Source organism: Brienomyrus brachyistius, chromosome 3 (assembly GCF_023856365.1).
Source record: "Brienomyrus brachyistius isolate T26 chromosome 3, BBRACH_0.4, whole genome shotgun sequence".
NCBI classification, from domain to species: Eukaryota; Metazoa; Chordata; class Actinopteri; order Osteoglossiformes; family Mormyridae; genus Brienomyrus; species Brienomyrus brachyistius.
The window spans coordinates 35,068,452-35,085,106 of record NC_064535.1 but is presented as its reverse complement, the minus strand read 5'-3'; the positions used below and the strand labels follow the sequence as shown (position 1 = coordinate 35,085,106).

General features: G+C 45.3%; 1 protein-coding gene across 1 annotated transcript in view; it reads right to left on the bottom strand.

The window, feature by feature from the left end:
* Positions 1-16,655, bottom strand: part of LOC125739130 (contactin-1a-like) — a 51,825-nt gene that overhangs the window by 24,258 nt on the left and 10,912 nt on the right. The window contains exons 2-3 of the mRNA XM_049008932.1: positions 1,803-1,923; positions 979-1,017 (exon numbers count right to left, since the gene is read on the bottom strand). Of these exons, the coding sequence (XP_048864889.1) occupies positions 979-1,017; positions 1,803-1,923 (160 nt within the window). The remainder of the gene's footprint in view (positions 1-978; positions 1,018-1,802; positions 1,924-16,655) is intronic.

The following is a 16,655-nucleotide window of genomic DNA, read 5'->3' as shown; positions in this document are numbered from 1 at the left end:
ACATGTGCACACGCCTTCCAGCACAAACACTAATCTATTATTAACGAGGGAACAGCGCAGGTAATTAGCCTCAGGAATGATGAGGGTGATTAGGAATCGGGCTCCGGCTTCGGCCCAGCGGGGTCACAGGTGTGTGGATCAGAGGCCGTCAAGCCAGCAAGGGGGACACTGCATATTTACAACCTCCTACTGGGGAGGTAACTGGACCAGATCCTGGGAAAAGCAAGTGCACCCAGCACAGTCACCACCTGCCGCATTATGGGTAATGAACTCAGAACGTAAGCTAACCTGCGTGTTTTCCAGTGTCCTTTTAGCCGCCTGGTGATTTATTTATTATTAAAACCTTCGTTTCTTGCTCCTAAGAGTAACGCATCATCCTGATACAGCTTTCATCCACACCGTCAGCTTTACTTTGACATCAGCATGGCCCCGGGGGGCTAGTTTGTGCTTCCGCAGGTTAGGCCTCTGTGCCTGGGGTCAGGAGATCGCTGGTTCTAATCCCATGCTTAGCAGAGTATCTGTGTTTATGCGGAGGTCTTGAGCCAGGTAAAAGGCTGACCCTACACTCAGACTCCCAGGCTTCACTCTCACCTCTGTGTGTGTGTGTGTGTCTGTGTGTGTCTCAGAGGAAAGGTTGATGAGATATGCGACAACTAACACATTCCAAAGTACTTATGCAAGTGGAGCTTCATTCCATTATTCAACATCCGGCTAGATTTAAGCGCCCCTCCAAAACTGTCTGCCCTGGTATGCTGAGACCAACGGCAGGCGACACTTTGGAACGTTCTGGAGGGGAGGCCATCCTGTCCACAGGACACATCCACACAGACACGGCAGCCACACTGTCACTGTCGTCCATGCCTGGTCTCTGAGTCTTGGCCTCAGGCCTGATCAGGAGGGTATTAGCTACACGACAATAGCGCCTCATTATCCCGGCGATGAACATTATGAAGACATGAAAACAGCTGCAGCCGTTACCTCTGCAGCCCTTGAACTCTTCGCCATAGAGGGACGTTGCTGTAGGAAAGGAGAAGAGTAAAAATTAAAAAATATGTCTACTGAAAAGACACACTCATTAGACATTAGCATGAAAGCAGGCAGACGCCATCTTGGGGACTTTCAGCAGGAGCACTTCTTGCATATATCGCTCCCAGGTCCTGGCTGGCTACTGCTGGAGCGGTGTTACATCATCACCGAGGGCACATCTGGAACGTCTTGCACATCTGGCACCTCTGGTCACGCTCATCCGGCCCAAAGACAACCCCCTGGTTCAAATGTTTTTCTGAACTAAATTTTGCAAAAGCAACAATGCCAATTTTTTTTAACCTCTCCTGCGATTCAGAAGCACTGGTGGTCCGTCCTCGCTGAAAGTCATGTACATTTAATTGTTTAGCAGACTCATTTGTTCAAAGCAGTAAAAGAGAGGAACTCTTGAGATCAGAACACAGGGTTAGCCAGCATCCAGAATCTCTGGAGGATTTACAGAAATAGGATTACTCTGTAGCCACTGGATGGGAACTCATGACCTTCTGGGCACTGGAATTGGTTTCTAAGCCACTGAGCTACACACCATCCCACCTATTAAAGTTCAGCTGCCTCATGGACCTGCATCAGTGCAGGGGAAAATTCTCAATGCTAGATGACTGTCCAATAAACAGTTCATTTCCTGGGAGCAACAAAATTGCCTTTACAGTAAGATGGAATGTTGTAATGTGCAGAGACAGGCCTGGTGCAATTAGCAATTACCAATTAGCACAGATGTGGGGCACTTCCTGGCATGGGCCGCAATAAACAGCACTCACCAGTGGAGAAGGAAGCCAAGCAGAACAGCAAGATGGGAGCAGGCCACATGGTCATCGGCGCGGCGACACTGCGAGCGGCGTGAGATCTATCACGTGTCATCAGTGAGGGGAGAGCCATCTCCTGCAAGGCAGCAGCGATGCATGCGGGGAATGAGGTTAAATTCACCACAGCAACCCCCGAGAATTCCTTGGTCCCCAAAAGCAACTGAATTGAGCACACACAAGGGGGCATGCGCATTCTTTACCACAGATGTTCTTGACACTCTTACTATCCCGCGATGACTGACATGGAGACGCACATATGAGTATATGTGACCCATCACCACGAAATGAGTCTTAAGTCGCACTGGTAGAAATACACCCATAAGACTCATTTCGTGGTGATGGGTCACATATGTGAGTGACCCGCCTGACCAATCAGAACACACCAGTGAATTACATGATCAAAAACCTTCCAAAATGAGATACAGACGCATGTCAGGTTAATGTCAATGGATGGCAACAGACGGTATCATCTGGGTTTTTTCTGGCTCCTACGTGCCTCCTTGCTAATCCATCTGCCAAACCAGCACAAACTGCTTTCATGCATGTTGTGAATGACTGACGTGACTGGGACAATCGTGAAGATGGCGGTTGCCATGACAGGGCGGCGAGGTGGGCCAAGAGCGACACGGAGGACCGGAGCTCGCTGTTACACTATGACAGGAACCAGCTGCTCTTCCGTAAACAGGAACGCGTGTGGGAGGTGTGCCTGACGTCGGGTTAGGCCTTGGGGGTGGGGGAGCATGCTGGGGGTGACGTGGGAGGGGTGAGGATGCCCAGCTTCAAACAGCATCCCTGTCTGTGGCAGCCTTTCAAAATTTATACCTCGTCTAGGTTTAAAATAATCCCTGACGGCATTTACCAGACGTGGAAGAAAGCGGCCTGGCAGCCATTTACACGGCAACAGGGGATAGCGGTCAGATGGGGGCAGCGTAGCTCAGTATGGCTCAGGGGTGAACATCGAAAGGCGGTCAGAATGCGTGCGACGTTTTTAGGCAAAAGACAGAAACACAGCCGTAATTATCAGCGTAGCAGATTTTCGCGATGCAGCTGAAAGACACGGCCATTTCACGCCTGGCCCCCCCACTGGTCGTGCCGTCACTGTGCAGCGTCTGCAGACAGAACGGTCAATAAACCACCAACAGTAAATGATTGAGGCCGCCATCCAGCTGCCGGTACAAAAGCCGTACGTGTCGCGCCGAGCACCCGCGCTCCCGGAAGATGCCGTCTGCAGTCTGCAGCTGCGGAGGGGAACAGAGTAGCTATTTTAGCCCCATGCCCCCGATATCCTAGCAACGGCTCTAAAGGAGCAATCGCATTTTTCCACAGCCTTTTCATGACCGTGGACGATAAATGAGGATGTCAATCTCAAGGATAACAGTTGACAATCCTTTGATCCATGCAGTCCTCACAAGATGCTCCGTTGCACGATTACCTTCCGGAAGCTTCTGTCAAGATTCACAACCGGCTGAAGCAAGACTGTGTAACGCAGGATCCTGCCGGAGAGCAACACTGCATTCTATTATTGTCTTTCCCCATGGAAGCTTCCGGAAAAGCAAAAATATGGAGGGCATGTTACAGTCAGCCCTCACACTCGCGGTCTAAGCACAGTGTTTAATGACCCAATGATCTGCTTGATCCAGAAGACCCGCTGAGAGAGTACATTCTGGGTCATCTATCAGCCAGTGGCTGCCTCATTGGGTTTCACCGCAAACACCCAACCTGGCTCAGCACACAGAATACAACTGAACACTCTCTCATTCTCCTCACTCCCAACGCAGTCCCAACCTGAAAGTCCCCAAGCATGGAGTCTTCCTAAAGAAGCCCATCTCACTTAGAAGAGAGGATAGGATTTACAGGCCTGTGACGGTTCCCTTTTTGTCTAATCCCTTTTCTAAGGCACTCCATGAAGGAGAAATACTCTATGTCGTATCGGTAGAGCAGCAAAGCAGGGCGGTGCCGTGTTTACAATGCCAGTGTCAAGTCACGACTTCACCCTACGGATGGAGCAACATCATTAAAAGATTACCCTGACGTGACCTCAATTTCAAAGAAGGAAGGACAGAATCCCAAACTTGTTTTGTACATGTGCTAATTCCTATAACTGACGAGTCCCTGGAAGATGACCTTCTCTGCTACGATGTGATAGCATTCGCTAACAGCGCTAACACCATTCCATAGCCAGACAAGCGCCACCATCCTCAGTAGACCTGCTTTCATTCATGCCAATTTATTTAGAATAGTCTCTAGAGTTGCATCAGAAAGACAATGACGTGCAGGATAACATGGATATTTGGTTTAGATACTGTAAAAAAAAAATTATTTTTCAGTCTTTACTGTAGCAGTGCTAAGGCATATTTGATATTTGCATAACAGATGACACTATTTAAATAGACTGGACTCATCAAGCATTCAGCCATCTTGTATAATGGCACGTGATGCCTTGCTTACTCCGAGCAGAACAAGGTGTTGCTGTTGGCTAGCTCTCGGTCAGTCGTGACAGCCGCTTCCCGATGGAACGGCTGAATGAGTTCACTAATCGGCGAATCGGGACAATCTCCTGACGCGGGCCCAATTACGGCAGAGGAACAGCACTCCCAGATAACGGCTGTCCTGCACGGTTCAGCGATGGGCTTCGAGCCATGTTCAAAGAGAAGCTCCTCTCTGAGGACAGTTCATTCACTGATGCATCTTGATGCTAATGGCTCATTCGTACAAGAAGAAAAAACACACCTGTGATGATATCTCTGTGGTACAATATCTACGGACTGGAAGTTCATTACGCAATTACATCCATCCATCTTCCAAAAGCTTATCTTATTAAGAGTCACAGGAGACCTGAACACAAGACAAGGACACCCAAGCAGGAATGCCAGTCCATCATATTTATATAGCACCTTTCTCACATCAAGGACGCTACAGAAATACAATGCAAAGGTACATACAGCAACAACTGCAATAGCAAAACAACAACAACAAGAATGTTATGTACTGGTAGATACATCAAAGCATTCATGAAATGAGTTTTCAATTGATGCTTGAAAATGTTAACAGACTGCAATGTTTTTGAGCGTGTAGGAGCTATCACACAGAAAGCCTTGCCACCCTGAGAGGATAACTTGAATTTAGGTAGAGAAAGAAGGTTGCAGCTCAATGATATTGAGGGGCAAGTCCATGGAGACCTTTGTAGGGAATTAGTAAAATTTTACACTTGATTATATAAGTGACAGGTGGCCAATGTAAATAACGAAGAACAGGAGAGATGTACAGATGTAGCCACTTGAATTTTCCCCTGTTTCCATGATGTGACCTTGGCTGGTCCTTCTCTGGCCCCTGCTGGGTCCTGGGTGGGACCTTGACTATAATGAGATCCCCCACGATGATGTAATGAACAAGGGGGCCAGCATGATCCGCCCCTTGCCTCTCTGTGTGTAAAGTACTTGCAATGATTTATCCATCCACCAGGGAGAGCGGTGATTATGAAAGCTGAAGTGACTTACCTGAAATCAGGTACAATACCTGATTTCAGCTATCTCAACTTCACTACAAAAAATGAAAATCTAAGCAAGTATAATTTTCTTATATTTAGACAAAATTCCAATTTCATTAATAAACTGACTACACTGCAATAAATGGCCTGTGAAAGTTAAGAAATTGTTTCTGTTGTGAGGCAAGGATGGATCAAAATGTTAGTTTAGTTAGTTTATTGACGAAATTAGGATTTTGTATTTTACTTCACCTTACTCACCAAGATGTGTGCAGTATAATAATTACAGACCTAAACAAAGTAATAAGATTGATATTGTCAAGCAATGAGGGACAGTGTGGTATATGAAAATTAAACAGATTTAAAGCTTGTTTGGCACATGATGAAATACTTCATCTGCACGGAGGCCAAGCCAGGTACAAAGCAGCAGTGTGTCCAAGCAATAGAATTATTTTGGGAGAGGAGAGTGACCCAAGATGTGTGTAACAGACTAATTACAGGCCTAAACAAAGTAATAAGGTTGATTGTGGAGAATAAAAGTGGACAGAGTAGAAAATGAAAAATAAAAAACATATGGTTCTGTACTGTTCTTGAATAAAACAGACACATTCCTTAGTGTGTTCTGTCTTTCTGTCTGGCTAACAGTCTGAAAGGCTGCTGATGGCTGCATATTCAGGGGGTGGAGTTGGGGGCAGTCACAATGACATGTGAATGTGTCATTAACTTCTCTGCTTGACCACATTGAAAAGAGATGTGTTTGCAGGGGATCAAGGTGAGGTTGTTTTCTTAACCTAAGAACACTGAACCAATGGTCAAGCAGGGTGATGGTAGTATCATGCTGTTTTCCTGACAGCACTTTACATCACTATATTGCAGAAAGAGGATGGAATGATGAAATAGCACTGGATAGATAGATTGAGAATTGTTTGTCATAGTACCAGACTCAAAAAGAGGAACATAAAATAAACATAGCATAATAAGTATTTACTGTAACCCTTTGGAGTCTGAGGCCTCTCACCCACTTTCAAAGTAGTCTGACATGCCTTAACATTTTACAGTTTTTCTGAATTGCTGAAACACATTTCCTAAAATCTCCTCTCCTTTAATCAAACCACTAAGCACAAACCGTAAAATTCAAGCTAAACTCACAAAAAAATTAAAACACTACCAGTCAAAATAGTTGTCGGCATGTAAATTAGAAACTGTAAGATTATAATAAAAAAAGTATGGTAGTCTACTATGACTGATAACTAATATGTAATGTTTGCCGTGTTCAGTACTCCAGGAAAGTTACTGTAAAGAACAAAGCCAAAAAAATAAACAAATGAGAGGCATATTATAGTAAAATGTTGTGCAACTGCCAAGCCAGATTCACGGAAAGAAAGAATCCTCTGTGTGACCCATTTGTAATTTGACGTCGAAATTCCGCTCCTATTCACCTATGGCACATATTCTATATTCTAGTTACTCTTTGCCTTCTTCAAATGTTTATAAATGTGTGTGAACAGTTTTGAGTCATTGTGTTTAAATGACTACTGTGTGCTGGCTGCGCTTAACCTCTGTGGCCTGTGTTTTCTATTTTGCATCAAAGTTCACCATAACTCAAAATGTGTTTTGATGAATGAGAATGTGTTTCGAGTTTTGCAAAAAGGGTGATTGAGATCTGCAAATTATGTCTAACTAGGTGAGCATGGTTAACTGTTTTGCCAAGTGATTGATTCAATAAATGACTTTTGGCAATTGGCATGCAGTTTTGTTCCCAAAATGATTTCTAATATTTCAGAAATTCAGAAAAACTGTAAAATATTTCACTTATCTAAACAATATTTATCCCAAGGTGCTACAAATGCTTTTATTCAGCACAAACTCAGCACCAATAATCTGAGATCATTTTGAATGTGATTATTCTATTTTTTTGTTAAGATCTACTTTAAACATACACTTTTCGAAACCTATTTTCAGTGGTGCTGAAAAATTGTAAAAAAAAAAAAATCACATTATAAACATTTCTAGCCAAGACTTTTGAGCTCTGAAGCTTATGGACATAAGGGCTGGCTACACAAAGGTGAATGAGACATTCAAAGAATTGTATGAGGTTTGATTACTAAAGTGTTACAACTTTGAAGTGACTTTGTGTCATGCCCTGCTCGTCGGCTCCTCCTGTGTGCCACGCCCCCTGCCTACCCACGTGTGTTTCCCGGATTGTACCCAGCTGTGTCTGATTATTTTCAATCAGTCCTGTGTATTTCAGTCCGTGTCTTACCCGAGTCCTGTGTCCGTCATTGATGTCTCCTGGTGTTTGTTTGCGTGAGATCCCCGTTCTTGAAATAAACCCCGTTCGTCCCGTATCCTGCCTGCCTGCTTCCTCCTTCCACACAATCGCCGCTCTCCGCCGCGCTCGCGCACCACGTCCCGTGACACTTTGGAGTCACCACATCTTTGCATACTGTCAATGGCCCATCAGTCTGGAATGTCAGTCACTGCTCCTCACACTAATCAGTTTGGAAAGGCAGTGTCAATTTTACAGTTTTTTTCAATTGCTAAGAAAGATACTGCAATAATGAACTTGCTTTCTCAAAACTCTTCATACAGTCACCACAACATTAGCTGATGTGGACTTATGTTAAAATGCTTATGTTAAGCATTTTGCTTTGCTTTCATACAAAATGCAATCAATAACTAAATGCTTCAAAAATCACGGATTCCTGTCTAAATTAAAAATTAAATTTTCAGAGGCCATTTTGGACACAAGTACATACTGACCCTAAAACTGCCAATAAAACAGTCAAAACTGAAATATGTCATTTTGCTAAATTACTATCAAGACCCTTTCTAAAATAGATTGTAAAAACCACATAAAATAAACAAATTATGTTAATTGACACAAGATCAAACAATGAATGCTGCATGCCAAGACATTTCTCCAGAGCAATGCAATGTGTATGTGAAGAGATACTACCGTAGATTCTACTGTGTCTTAGCAATTGAAAAAAACGGTAAGAAAAGATACAATACTAGCCTTTTTGCAGTTTATAACATGCAACAGATTAAACGTTGATGTATAAAATGTGCAATCACATTATATTACAGGAATAATACAAAACAATAAATGAATATTAGAACAACAAATTAGTTAGCTATTAGTTGCTGAGCTATTAGTTAAGTTCGCCTCAAACGAGCTTGTTGGGCCAAATGGCCTACTCTCGTTTGTAAATTTCTTATGTTCTTATGTTTTTATGTAAATTGCCACTCCTGATCAGGATGCCAAGCTTCAAAACAGTTGTGGGTTATGCTGAAATCCATGCCAGGAACCCAACTAGTTTAAATGAACTAGAAATTCTGCAAAGAAGAGTGGTCAAATATTCAGCCAGAATTATGCCAGAGGCTTGCTAATGGCTACCGAAAGATTCTAGTTGATACCTGTTGTACTTGTGTATGTAAACTTGTGACCACAACTAAAATGTGTTTTGTAAAGAAAGCACCATCTCATGGTAACACCCTGCAAGTGAATAAATGGGGGGGTTTAGTCGAGAATTTAGGCACACCCCCAGAAGGAGGGGGGTTACTCCCTTTGGTTGGCTTTTGGCAGGCAGCCGGCTGGGAGGGGAAAATTGAAGTGGCTGCATCTGTAGGTGGACTTTCCCGTATGCGTAAGTAAGTAAGAGTTCTGATGAGTTTAGACAGGAGGCCAGAGAGCAAAGCATTACAATAGTCAAGACAGGTAGTGATCATCTCAGTGAGGTCAGAGAAGAAATTAAGATGGAGCGAGTGGTCTATAAATATACGACAAAGTAGGACCAGTAATTTCAAAAACCAAATATTCAAAAGATGAGATATTTTGTGAGTCAAAAACACTTCGTTTAATGCTGTCAAGGTGGACCACTGCCAAACCACCACCCCTGCCCGTTAAACGGGGCTTACACAGAAAACTATAGCCAGGACGTGTAAGCAGGTTCAGTTGTCAATAGTGGTTTGGAGTTTTGACAAGCAGTAGCATTTCCGGATATTTTGCGGTAGACAGGTCATTCCAGAAGGTTGATTTACCTGTCAAAGACCGATAGTTCAGCACACAACGTAGAGATCTGCAGGCGTCTCAATGAGGTCCTTGATTTAGTCCAGTTTCTTGATAAGCTTTTAGAAGACTCGAGTCTCACAGTCCAAATTGTAGGAATTGTGACTGGGGAAGTAAACTTTATATAAAAATGAGGATTTGGGGAGCGGTGAATATATCGCAGGTGACGAGCAATATCAAGCTCCATACACAAGGTATATGTCGTCTCTCCGAGCCGGGAGTGAGTGTGCCGAGCATGATGTTGCGGTAAGAAGTAGGCAATCACACACAGGGACAGCTCCACGTTAGCCAGAACCCACAAGTTACACACAACTGGACAATCAACATAGTAAATGAGGAAGTGGAAGCTGGTGAGAAGCGGCAGCCAAAACATGTGCAGCATTTTCTCCACCGCAACAAGAAACTCAATGATTGAGATTACAAGTAGAAAGCAAAATACAGACATAGTAAATGTCACAGTCATAAAACATACAGAACATACAAAAAAGCTAATCTATACTGAACAAAAATATAAACGCAACACTCTTGTTTCTGCTCCCATTTTTCATGAGATGGACTTAAAGACCTACAATTCATTCCAGATACACAATATTACCATTTCTCTCAAACATTTCTCACAAATCAGTCTAAATGTGTGATAGTGAGCACTTCTGCTTTGCTGAGATAATCCATCCCACCTCACAGGTGTGCCACATCAAGATGCTGATCTGACATCATGGGTAGTGCACAGGTGTACCTTATACTGCCCACAATAAAAGGCCACCCTGGAATGTGCAGTTTTTTGCTTTATTGGGGGTCTGGGGACTCAGAACCGGTCAGTATCTGGTGTGACCACCATTTGCCTCATGCAATGCAACACATCTTCTTCGCATAGAGTTTATCAGATTGTCAATTGTGGCCTGTGGAATGTTGGTCCACTCCTCTTCAATGGCTGTGCGAAGTTGTTGGATATTAGTGGGAACTGGTACACGCTGTCGTATATGCCGGTCAAGCACATCCCAAACATGCTCAACGGGTGACATGTCCGGTGAGTATGCTGGCCATGCAAGAACTGGGACATTTTCAGCTTCCAAGAACTGTGTACAGATCCTTGCAACATGGGGCCGTGCATTATCTGTCTGAGTGGCTGGTCTCAGACGATCTTGGAGGTGAACCTGCTGGATGTGGAGGTCCTGGGCTGGTGTGGTTACACGTGGTCTGCGGTTGTGAGGCCGGTTGGATGTACTGCCATATTCTCTGAAACGCCTTTGGAGACGGCTTATGGTTGAGAAATGAACATTCAATGCACGAGCAACAGATCTGGTTGACATTCCTGCTGTCAGCATGCCAATTGCACGCTCCCTCAATGCTTGTGGCATCTGTGGCATTTTGCTGTGAGACAAAACTGCACATTCCAGGGTGGCCTTTTATTGTGGGCAGTATAAGGTACACCTGTGCACTACCCATGATGTCAGATCAGCATCTTGATGTGGCACACCTGTGAGGTGGGATGGATTATCTCAGCAAAGCAGAAGTGCTCACTATCACACATTTAGACTGATTTGTGAGAAATGTTTGAGAGAAATGGTAATATTGTGTATCTGGAATGAATTGTAGATCTTTAAGTCCATCTCATGAAAAATGGGAGCAAAAACAAAAGTGTTGCGTTTATATTTTTGTTCAGTGTATATAGGGAGATCATGACAGTTTAGCTCACATTATTAACAAGGCAGTAATGAGCTTAACTTTGTATAATAAGAATATTTAAAAGGAGCTGTTAGTTTAAAGGGGAAGATGAATGCAGTATGTTTCAGCAATTTTCAATTAAGAAACAGCGCACTTTGTGGAATGTGCCCAACCTTATATGCCATTCCATATCGTCAAGGTCACTATTTATTTATCCAATGTAAATGCCAACACCCACACACATTATACAGGCCCCTAAAGTGAACCGATGTCGGGATTTTTATAGGAGGCAAACAGTAATTTATTTTAATTTAGCTAACGGACATGGGAGACAACGGCATTGCTCACACGGAGTGGCACACAAAGCGGCAGGCTCCGCCGGACTGTGGCACATAATCTGCTCGTGTTTTATCTCCTAGCTTCAGCTTGCACCCATCAGAAGCCAAGTCCGTCTCTCTGAATCAGCACTCTATGCCACAACCACGCTCACCACCGAGCTTTTTTTGGACACACCACTGGATGTTGTGGTTCTGCTTGAAAGACAGGAAACCAGCCCCCATTTCAGAGACAGATTCATGGAGGCCTGAGCTGTATCAAACTGCACATAGAATTCAACCCAGTGGGCTCATTGTTCCATTACAAAGGAAATCTAAATGACAGAGAGGGATGTGACTCAGATCTGTGTGCAGGTACCGTGAGCAAAGACTCGCATGCACAGCAGAGCTGCCAGCCTACCGAGGTTCCTCACCAGTAACAAACCCTGCAGAGATGTCTCCAGGACTGTTCAGTATCTCGCCACCCACACTTATGAAACTAGCCCAGCATAAATGAACTAACTGGTGACTAAGAGGTAACCAACATGCTCATCAGTTCAGAGAGCACATTCCCAAACACTGTCGCTGTCCTGTGTGCTTCCTGCAGATTCTGGACTGTGACATCTGTTACACTGGTACTCCTGCCTGAAAACCCCGGAACAGAGACATCCACAGATTTGGGTCTATGCGGCACCCAGCCCTCAGGCTAAATGATACCATTAGCTGGCCTTTAACTGGCATTCATCTGATCTCGGCTTTTAATGAGATCTTCACATAAGCCTGGTTTATTGCACATCTCTTCCATTTGGACTGAGGAAAGGTTCTGTTTTTTCTCCAATTTGAAACTTATATTCCTGTTAATTTACTTCCATAAGAGGAAACCTGACTGGAAAACACAAACATCATAGACTAACGTCGTTTCCTTCTTACCTCCTCTGAGAGAGACTCATGAAGTATTTTCTGTGCGATTGAATAAGCTACTTAGTCATCCACATTTTCATCTTTAGCTTGGATGGTCACTGCCCACAGACCGAAGCCTGTGGCCGCTGTCAATCAGGCATAAGTGCAGGGGAAGCTGGTGGCTCCTTCCAGCAAAAAAGTGCGAAATCCCCACAGAGCGTGACAACAATGGCAAAGCTCTGCAGTTGAAAACAGCACTCCCACTGGAGAGGGTGGGGGCGGAGGTGGTCTTTAGATCCCTCAGACAATCCTGCGTCCACCCACAGATGGATGGGGCATCTAAAGATCAAATGCAATCAGACAGAGAGGCTGCACTAGCTGAACACGAGCCAAGGCCTTTGTGACCTCAGCACATTACCGTTTTGGTTTCATGATGCACACAACTACAAATTTTATGCCAATTCTGTCTTTGAGCATGGGAAAATAATATGATAATGATGTCTGAATTTCTTATTCTGCGGCTAGCTGCTTGTTTAAACAATTGACGTCATTTGATTATCTGGGTGTAACTGTAATCAGTACAAAATAATACATGGGATTTAATGTGGTCAGGTAGCAAACCGTTTCAATAATGGGCCCGGCTTTATTGAGCTGCAAGGTATCAAACCTCCCAAACACTCTCAGTATAATGTATCTCACGACCAGACATCTTTGATTCATCTACGTCCTCTGCAATTAGCCATGAGAAATAATACCACACTGCTCCGCTTTCATTAAAAACTTAATATAACAGCCACCAAGAAAAAATTCTAATTAAAATAAAAAGAAAAATTAAATGTAAAAAAATCAGTAGAAATATAACCCAGAGGGCATTTAAGAGATGCCATTTCATAGCAGCTGTTTTGCTGTCAATGGTACGACTCTGATTAAAGCTTTATGAATCCTTTTAGCACATCATGCAGATGGAGGCAGCTTCTCATGGAGGCTGCGTCCCACTCGAGCCTGGACATCACTTTGGACGCCTTAACTGGAAGCTCGCATTTGGGCTCATTATGAACATGTCAGTTTGGCTGAAGTGATGCATCTGCTCAGCTGATAAGCAGCATATGCGAGCAATGCGACGGAAGCAGGGACGCGAGTGAATGCCTATAGGCGCGGCATGTGTCCACCTGTCCCTTATGTCCTTACAGCGGGGTAAAAGCACAGGGACTCCCCTACTGGCCTGCATGGTGGAGATGCTTCATTGTACACCCTTGGCTAACGCCTCTGGCTGCGTCTCTCCCCCCTGCAAGACAGCCGCTGCCCCCACTCTGCTTTGATTGGGCACAGAGCAGCTCTTTTGGACCGCTAATACAAACAGGTCGAAAGTTTCCCGGCCTTTCCTAGCTGCTGCCCTAGCCCCTCTGGGACCGGCTTTCTCCGGAACTTTCCGATTCACTGGTCTATCTATTTCCTCTTTATTGACGATGTAAGTGGTAATTAAGACCGGATACAATCAGTCAGGGCAGGACGGAATCCTGACACAGATCCCTTCAAGCCGTTCTGCGATGGATGTGTGTGTGTGTGTGTGTGTGTGCTCACCTGGGGGAGCCCAGGGTGTCTCTGCTGCCCCCCTGCCAGCCTAAGCAGCCCATAAGAGAGCGAGCTGCCTGCTGCCAACATCTCAGCACCATGCCGCCTGACCCAGAACTTTCCACACTGAAGTATGAAGCTGCAAACTGCGCCACCATCATCTCATCCATCCTGTTCTGATATTTGCGAGCGCCTGGGAGTCCGACCCCCTGCTGCATGACCCAGGTCCATAAATACAGGGGCACCATCACGTTATTCTGGCCCAGCACCATGGTGTGCACAAACAACGGAATAAAAACCAGGCAAGTCTCACATGTTCAGGTTCTGCAATGTGGGACGTGTCCGCCACCTCAGCCTCGGTGACAGCACTCTATATTTTGGATTTGCTATCGGACAGATGGTACATCCCACAGTGACGCTGTCTGTGAATCTATCACCTAATATCAGTGTCTGCCATCTTAGCCCATATATCAGGCAAATCCAAATATGTTATGGCACAGAAATCGTAACTCGTGGGACATGGAGGTTGATTTTGCTCGAATCAGACAATAAAGAGAATATGAAAATATATCTAAAAAACCTACACCAGGAAAGAAATGCTTTAAAAATGAATCTGGGTATCTGGCAGGCTTATGTTTTAATAATCTAGTATTAATTTTGCAATAGAAATATCTTCCAGGAACAGAAATGTCAAAGCCGGGAAGAAGAAACTGACACTGTGGGGAGAGTTGCACAGTGCAGCAGGAATGGTAACGTAAGTGATGAGGACCAATCAGGAGCTCCCTCCCAGTCCCGATAGCTCCGCCCTTGCTTTCACAGAGACACTCAATATAAAGCTTGATAAAGACCTTGTTTAATGTCACGCAACATTTTCCGTTTCTCATAAAGGAAGGAATAAGGGACCACAGGTACAAGACACGGACTGCAAATATCGCAGTGTTTACAGCACACGCACATATGTGCACACGGACACAAGCAGGGTGCAGACAGCATGGAGACGAGCGCTCATACCGACTGGTGGCATTCTGAGACACGCTCCCTTTTCATGTGGAAAAACGGGGCTGACAGTTAATTAGTAAACGAGGTCACTGGCTGGATACGGATCGCATGTCTATTAATGTTCCTGCCCTGACAGTGGCTAGTGCACTGCAATCAGGGAGCATACTCCAGCATACACAGGCAAAGTGTGTGTGTCTCCCCCTCTCCAGATAGCCTTGCCACTGTGAATTTCATGCATCAACGTCAATCTGCTAAAAAAAATATCTCCTTCAGAAATAAACAGTTTAACCCCTCCTTTAGCACCACCAATAATCCCCCCCCCCCGCGACATAACGAGCAGCGCATGCGGGACGCCCAGGACAGACGCTTGCATTCACACACCCCCGCCCCCCTGCCCGGGATCTTCTGTTCGCTCCAAGTCTGAGTCATGGAGACCCCAGCGGCCCGTGACGGATCCAGGGCAGCAAGCGTCCTTTCACGGCGCTGACAGGCAACTCTGTTTCGGGACCCCGACAAACAGCCCTCCGGAGCCTGAGATGGGTATAATGGCCGCTTCAGTGCAGGATGCATGAAGCGGTATGACTGATCGCCGTGCAAACCCAACGCAGCCCGCCGCATTCTGAAGCACACAGGTCCCCTTAGTCATCCGGTTACTACATTCTGAGCTTTTCGTCCCAAAAACCGACAGGGATCCCCCACACTGTTGCTGAGTGTAATGTGCCCTAATATTCCCAAAGCTCCTCCCTCACCTACAGTTCTGAGAAACATGTGCTGGCCACTTGGGGACCGTCATCAAGATCGATGAGAGCATGGAGCTCAGTTTCCAGCCTTCCACCGGCACGGTCCAGATGGTCAGGCCCCGCCTCTCGTGGGTGGCTGCCCTGTTGCCAGATTGGAACAGGAGGAGACGGCCTTTCTAGAGGGTAAGGCGACACAACATCGGACTGCGAGGAGGTGCAAGGAGGTGTGAGGAGGCACGAGCATGGGAAAGGAATCGGCAAGGCAGTCTGCTTCCAGCTCATGTTTTGGACAACTAATGAAATGCATCGAAACAGTTCATTGTGACATCAAGAGGGAACCCGGGATCAGTGACCCACTGCACACTGCTCCTCTTCCTCCTCTCCGCATTTATCCTCTTATCCATGCTCTTCCTCCTCTTCTTCCCACTCCTCTTCTTCCTCTCCCTAGTTCTCCTCCACTTCTTCTCACTCATTCTCCTTCACCTCTCCCCACTCCTCCTCCTCACCATGCTCTTCCTCCTCCTCCCCACTCCTCATTCTCCTCCTCATCTCCCTGTTCCTCCTCATCCTCTCTCTGTTTTTTGACCTCCTGTACCCACTTATCCTCCTCTCCCCACGCCCCTGTTTCTTATCTCAGCTCCTCATCCTCCTCCTCTTCTTCTTGCTCTTCCTCCTCCTCTCCCTACCCCTGATGTCCTGTGGACCCCCAGGAGACAACATACCAGCAATGACACCAGCCGTCGCCATTAGCAACAATAGCACCTACCACCTCCGCTTGGAATCAGGGACTCGGTTAAAATTACCGCGCAAAAGTCAAGAACATAACCATAAAGGGAAAATCCAGTGCTCTCAGCATTTTAAAAACAGTTTCTGTGCCTGTGTGGCTGGATTATCAAAGGAAATCGCAAGCCAGAGCCCAGTATGGGAGGGAAATGACACTGTCTGACAGTCATTTTTACTGCCTGTTCCCATGGGGGAATCGCAGAATAAGTATTTACAGATAATACCTAGCAGAAATTGGGGCTTTGCTTCTCAGATTTAGATTGTACTCTTTCATGCAGC